The sequence below is a fragment of the Mizuhopecten yessoensis genome, unplaced genomic scaffold (assembly GCF_002113885.1).
Source record: "Mizuhopecten yessoensis strain PY_sf001 unplaced genomic scaffold, ASM211388v2 scaffold7269, whole genome shotgun sequence".
NCBI lineage: Eukaryota > Metazoa > Mollusca > Bivalvia > Pectinida > Pectinidae > Mizuhopecten > Mizuhopecten yessoensis.
In genome coordinates, this window is record NW_018406963.1 from 575,034 (window position 1) to 582,481 (window position 7,448).

At 36.3% G+C, this 7,448-nt stretch overlaps 1 protein-coding gene across 1 annotated transcript in view; it reads left to right on the forward strand.

The window, feature by feature from the left end:
* LOC110453310 overlaps positions 1-6,051 on the forward strand; it is a 7,561-nt gene extending 1,510 nt beyond the window's left edge. The window contains exons 2-4 of the mRNA XM_021502200.1: positions 1,000-1,248; positions 4,061-4,228; positions 5,675-6,051. Of these exons, the coding sequence (XP_021357875.1) occupies positions 1,000-1,248; positions 4,061-4,228; positions 5,675-5,895 (638 nt within the window). The 3' untranslated portion in view covers positions 5,896-6,051. The remainder of the gene's footprint in view (positions 1-999; positions 1,249-4,060; positions 4,229-5,674) is intronic.
* Positions 6,052-7,448: the final 1,397 nt, after the last annotated feature.

The window sequence follows — 7,448 nt, forward strand, 5'->3', positions numbered from 1 at the left end:
AACCAGATGTTGCCATTCCCGGCCTAAGGACAGAACCCATTGCTCACTTGGGCGCACGCTTAACATCAAAACCAAAAGTGAGGTATTGCCAATGAAGGCGCTAGAAAATACTTGGTACAAGGTACTTGGAAGTAGAAAGAAGGATCAGGATACTGCATTGGGTGCAGCAGATTTATTTTGGTTTCTTTTGTGCTCCCTAAATAGACAAAAAAAATCAAAACAAATCCCTTAGTTCTGCAGGGGGTTCTAACATTAGTCGCCTCTTACGATACATGAGCGGGTAACAGCAGGTGTATTCTTTTCGTGATCCCCGACCTGCAGGGTTGTGTAAAGCAAGGCGCTACGAAATATAAAGATCCCAAATATTGGAATTGTTGCAGCAAATTTTCTAAGGTCGCCCTCTATGAGTGGGTCACAAAAGTGAATCTCAGTTCTGTTATGAAAGCAAGCAAAATAAATGTGCTGCCCAAATTGCAAGATCTTTATAATTCTCTCTACTTTAACTACCTTTTATTTCCTAGCACCTCATTTGATAATAACAACAACAGGTTCACCTGTTATCAGTATAATGTGAGATAGCACTATAAAGTCGGCATCAGATATGCGCTATCACAAGGGGGCAAGTACACCAACATACCCTGTGTCCTGCACACATGCATGATTACACATCTAGAGGTACGTCTAAAATTAATTACCTCAGCTGTTAATACGTTAAACGAAATAAAACCAAACCAAGCTTCCCCATTACGTGGTTCCTACTCTAGTCACCTCTTACGATCACGCGGTCGGCAACAGCAGATTTGTTCTTACTCAATCCCCGACCTGCAGGGATGCCTTTTGTGTGTGTCTCCCTGAGTACTAGTCCTCGCGCGACAATAGCTATATCCTTGTTTTCTTCAGGTCAACGATTTTCTTTGTATTCCTGTCTATTTGTTGCTAGCCTATAAATTAGGTGGTACTATATGACATAAGCAATAAGAAATTTTCTTTCTTTTGTAGCATTCAGCATTACTGCATCATTTATCCGTATACGGACTGTTGATAATAGGCTAGATTCTAGAACTGCACTGGCGGATGTTTATGCTCCTGATACAATATCCTGCTTGGGACTCTGTTTACATACTGCTGAGTGTGCGGCAATTTATATCCATCTGAACCAGACAAGGTGCTACCTCACGAAGGAATTAAATTCGGATCCATTTCTATTTTCAAGTTCGCAAGGAATGATATATCTCCAGCAGAATCCAAGTATGTTATTTAACCAAAAAACATCTTTGCTTAAAAGATCCAAGTACATGTTTTACAGGGACAAACTATTAAAATGTATAGTAGAAAATAGTCTTTATCAATCAAAATTTGTTGATTTTTTTCTTTTTCATTAAGGAATCTTGTCCCGCTGAACAGTAGTTTGTTTTAAACAATAACCCCTTTTATTATTACTCTTTTTATAGGCTTTTGTTTTGTTTGTTTTTGTATGTTTAACGGCCCATCGACTTGTTTTAAACAATAACCCCTTTTATTATTACTCTTTTTATAGGCTTTTGTTTTGTTTGTTTTTGTATTGTTTAACGGCCCATCGACAATGTGAGTCATTTTGGGGCCAACAACACTGTAAAAAGAGACATTCACGAAAATAAACACATCAAACCAAAATTTAATAGCTTAAAATATGTAAAGGATTAAAGAAATACAGTAATATCGAACAAATTGGCTGCACAATATATCATATTTTATTGTAAAGATCAATAGAGTGTAAATAGTCATATAGTAATTGCACAGAAACTGTATCGAATAATCTTTTCATAGAAGGTACATCATAAAATCTGTCACGTATTTGTTTTAGATCAGCACATTCAATCATAAAGTGTTTGCATGGTTGATCGCATGCACTAAAATAAGGCTGGCATATTCTCGCCAAGTGTTTCGTTTGGGTTCCTTTATTAAACGGCGAGGTGAATTTTAAATGTATTAAAGTTTTGGTTGGTAGGGCAATTTTTAAACTTTCTCAGAGCAGTTTTTCTACTTGAAATGGCTTTAACACATTCTTCATTAATCGAGAACTTAGAGGGTTTGGATTTTATCGAAGATCTTGGAATACTTTGTTCGGCATTTTTCAAAAGCTCTTCGGTAAATGTTTTAATAGCATTATCAATAAAAGCATTATCAATGTTTTCTAATTTGTCTTTATTTAAACTGGTTCTGGGTTTTAAAAAGATTCCAATCTGCTTTGTGGAATTTCCAGCGTGCAGTGATGGCATCGATAGGAGAACCAATAATCCCAAGAAAGATTGGGAAATGGTCACTTCCATAAAGAGCATCACTCACGGACCAGTTAAAGTCCAAAAGTAAGGAGGGATTGCTAAATGTTAGGTCAATATGTGTGAAAGATCCTGATGCTGGGTGAACAAGGCGGCGGTGTTTGACAGTAGAATGAATAATTTCTAAGTTTAAAAGACAGGCGTGGATAATAGTTTTCTAATGTATTGATATAGTTTTGGCCAGTGATTCGGTGATTCTAACTGATTAAAGTAACATGTTTTTGTCCAATTACACATTGTTTCGTTAATTATAGGGTAATATTAAGTCTTTCATCGATAAAATGTGNCCAATAATCCCAAGAAAGATTGGGAAATGATCACTTCCATAAAGATCATCACTCACGGACCAGTTTAAGTCCAAAAGTAAGGAGGGATGGCACAATGTTAGGTCAATATGTGTGAAAGATCCTGATGCTGGGTGAACAAGGCGGCGGTGTTTAACAGTAGAATGAATAATTTCTAAGTTTAAAAGACAGGCGTGGAAAATAGTTTTCTAATGTGTTGTTATAGTTTTGGGCAGTGATTCGGTGATTCCTACTGATTAAAGTACCATGTTTTTGTCCAATTACACATTGTTTCGTTAATTATAGGGTAATATTTAGTCTTTCATCGATAAAATGTGTGTCCTGCATGTAACCCTAAAACACATACTAAGTAAACACAGGAACTGTTGTAAAAAAATAAGCTAAAGATTAGGTCATTAATGATAAAGAATGGAATCATCTTCTAACATGTAAAACAGCGGGTATCAATAGAGAGCAGCACTTTGGTCAAAAGTACATTCGAGGTCAAATCTTACTATTTGGTTAACACCGTGCATTGATTGACGGAGGACTGTAGAATAGAAGATAGGGTTATCCATTTAGTGGCGACATGTGCCCGTATTCATGAAACCCATCTTATGCTCAAGAATAGATTCTGTGCTCAAACAATTTATATGCAACTCGCTCAAATCATGTGACATCCAAAACGTCAAGTGTAAATATTAAAAACGGAATTCAGCTTTTATCTCTCCAATTTTTTTCATAAAATTAAATCATACAGAAAAAAAAGAAAAAAAATCACCGGAACAAGATATTGAGTTTGAGCAGAATCTGAATTTGAGGTCAGTCATGCATGACAGAGATAGGGACGGGAGTGTGAACTCCCCAAAACAGACAGTGGTAACTGCCATTACCATGTTGTACTTCTAGTATTGTTGTTTTGGAAGGGGAATGCTAGCTTAGAAGTTAAATAAAATTGCTGTACGTGCCTCATTACTTATGTATAATATGTGGTATCTATGTGGTAGTTAAGAGTCTATATAGACGGAGAGACGGGAGTTGAGGTTCTAGAATGTGTGACCAGGGATGTCCTGGGTACAGCACGTGGTGTGCTTTAGAACTATGCGTTTGATGCTGTAACTTTATATAAACTGTGCGCATGTAGATGTGCTGTCTTGTTCAATAACTGTGTTAAAAAAGGATATCTGTTAAGTTTAAGAGAGATCTTACAAAGAGGGCCCACTCGAGGTATGGACCCCGACTGCCGCAGCAACAATGCGTAGTAGTAATAAAAATATTAAGTCCACAACGTTGTCTTCAGTGCGTTGTGCTAAAAATAAAAGACTGTAAATGTGCCAATGGTCAATATTTATGCTTGTGGATTACACCCGTCAAAAGTGGAAATGCAATATATTATTTTTTAAATATAATTTCTTCTATACAAGTATTTTGTTTAAACCTTTATATTTTCTTTTCCAGTATCATGTTTCTACACAATAATGACCTACTTGGAGGGCAAGATGTGTATTTGGCACAATTCAAAAACCCTGACTTACTCCGATGCACGTGACGATTGCAAATTGAGGGGAGGGGATCTTGTCATAATGAAAACGAATGACAAATACGCAACTCTTCGCACAAGTAAAGGTAAAAAATCGTAAATTTCGAAAGTGATTGGTTAAGGTATCTTTCAGACCCACAATTCAAAGGGTAACGTTAATAGAATATATATTTCTGCTGAAGATTCCGTAGGCGAACTGATATAAAACCACTTATAACAAAGTTTATCAGAACACAGTGGAATCAATGCGTAGACAACAAATGTCACCCTATAAAAACTGCAATTGGTGAATGGTATCCTAGCTACAGTGAAATGTGCTGAGACGAGGTTGTCTTTGCCCATCGCCGGATGAGTCATTCATACATTACCCATTGTTTTTTATTTAAACGTAAAGACGAACCTCAAGGCATAGCATGCCATGGACCCTGACAGTAAAGCACTTGATTGCGTTGATCTTTAGTCTACTCGAGAAAAATGTCTATCTAAAACGTAACGTGTCTCTTTTTGAAACAGTAACTATCTTTTCAATTTAAACAATCTGAACGCTTTTGGTTTGCTTTTTGTTCTGAAAGACAAGAGTCACTTTTAACATTCAAGTTGACGCTTGCTTTTTATTTTTATATGTGTTTGACGTCGTTTTCATTTTACATTTGTTTTCATCGACCAGTTGTTTGCCTTAATGACCCTTCCTGTGTTGATTGGCCATAAAGCATGCAATCATTATAATGATAACACGCAAACTTCATAATACTTTCTTATAGAAAATTGAATAGCATGACCCTTTCTGTGATGATTAGCCGTTTAGCATGTATTTCATTATAACACGCAACCTTCATAATATTTCCTTAAAGATAATTGAACAACATGACCATTCCTGTGTTGATTGACCGTTAAACATGTACTCATCATAATTATAACTCGCAAACTTCATATTGTTTTCCCTATAGAAAATTGAATTACCTTAACTTCAGACACTGCCTCTTACGACATTATTCGCTGTAAAGATTTGCTCCATAATGAAATTCGGTATTTTGTAGGTATATGTGAAATGGAATGGTGTATGATTTGTCTATTGATCAGGATAAGGCATTTGCATATTGTACTTACTTATAAAATTATAAAATGTAACGTAAGTTGTTGTTGTTTTTAACTGTAATACCTATAACATATATAAGAGAAATACTCATGCTATTTTGACAATTACATTTCACCAATATGAACATTTTCTTTCGTTTTGATGTGTGTAACGTGTTTTTGGCTTGTTATGCTTCAATTCAAAATGACCCGCTATTTGGATATGGATTTTTGAGCAGAGACAAAATAAAAAAAGCTTTCGTATCAAAATTTAAAACATGTAACATCTGAACTTCAACACACTGCTTGGAGATGTTTCTTTCTTTTGAATAACTTATCAATTTGCTTCAACCTCGAATAAGTTGACTTGTAATCGGTACTTCATCTCGTGATTTTAGTTTAGTTTTGGTTAAACACTACCGAGTAATTATGATTAAACCAGAAGTAAATATTCCTAGGTGCTGGCTGGTGGATTGGTGCGATAAAGCAACCAAATGGAACAATTTATTGGAATGACGACTCCCTTTTCGACCCTATTCCTCAGACAGGTTTCGATATCAACGTAGACGGCGATGGAGACTGCATAAGAACAGCTTTGAGTGGCGCTAACCGTTTTTGGAATTTTGATTGCACAGCCCTGCGAGATTCTGTTTGTGAGTTCCCCTTCCTTCTTGTATAGATTGACGAGTTGGAATAACTGGTCAAACAACAGACGTTAACGCAATATGGTGGTGAACCCAGACTATTTGCGCCTGTTTGTACATTGTTCTTAACCAAAAAGACAGTCTTCACATAACACGCCCTAAAGATCTTAATCTTGTAATTTAGGATGGAAACCTGAAATAAAAGTGAAATATATCAACAAGTTTCTTTTTGAGTTTTTGCTTCACTTATAGGTCTGAATATGTTATTTTTTGTGATTAAAAAAGAAATGTTGAACACTGCATAAACTTCGTCAGTTATTGTCGTGTATCGTGTATGCATCTGCTACTTTTTAACATCCACTTTTGCTGAATGTCCGGGACGCTTTTCTCTGTGACTTCACAAGTTTAACTACTTAAGCAGCCATAATAGAAAGATAAGGCGAGAGGAAAAACAGGCCATACAGCGCCAGATTGCGAAATAACATGAATTTTGAGGAATCGGATGATATTGTAGGTCTGACATCCAGGTGTATTAAATTTGCCAGACTAACGTACTCATTGATATTTATTGACCATTTTCAGTGTCCGGTCATCTTTAACTCATATATTTTAGTACTTCTACGATCCAAAAAATACGGAAATGAATCAGCAATTTTTTTTACAAAATATATTTCAACGTTCGTTTCTGCTATATTTTAGCAATATATAGCATATTTTAAATATCAACCCTATCTACCGTATTATCATAAATTGAAGACTTGCTCCCTGTTCAAAAAGATCCTTCTGCGGTTTTTTTTATTCTTAACGGCCAATCAACACAAAAGTGGCCATTAATGCCAATACAAGTAGATACAACATGTTAAAGGAATTGTCGAGATACTGATTGTTTCGAAAAGTGATTTGAGATATGTTATATTATAATACAAATTTTCTCTTGTTGACTGAAGGTTAATGCAATCTAATAGAACGATTTTCACTGTAAATGATTCGTGACATGCTATGCATTGACGCTGGTCAACGCTTCTCAATTAATAAGAAAGGTCAATGCATCTTTATGTCTGTGTCAAGGTATGACATTAAAGGGATGAAAGCAGGTGGATGAGCGAGTATCTGAATTGAGTACGTAGCTTATGTGCCTTCCAATTTTCTATTCAGCAACAATGTCGTTAGGCTTGATAACGGGAAATGAATAAGGAGCAATGGCAAGGTTGGTTAAGATTTATAGAGTGTAACGTCCTATCAACAGCTAAGTTCATTGTAGGACGTGTCTCCATGTGTATTGTGTATGCGTGTATGTGTGCTGGAGTAAGGGTATATTGTTGTACCTGCCTCCTAGTAATAGCGCGAATCTGATGCCGATTTTAGGGACTGCTACCTCACTGAAATAACATACCGAAGACACCCAGCACAGCATTCCGCCCGGTCACATTATACTGACAATGGGTGAACCAGTTGTTGCCATTCCCCTAAATGCTGAACGTTAAGCATGGAATAGCAACTACTTTTTCAAGGACTTTTGTATGTCTTACCTAGGGACAGAACCCATTGCCTTCCTCATCTGGGTCAACGTTCAACGTTGAAGCCAAAA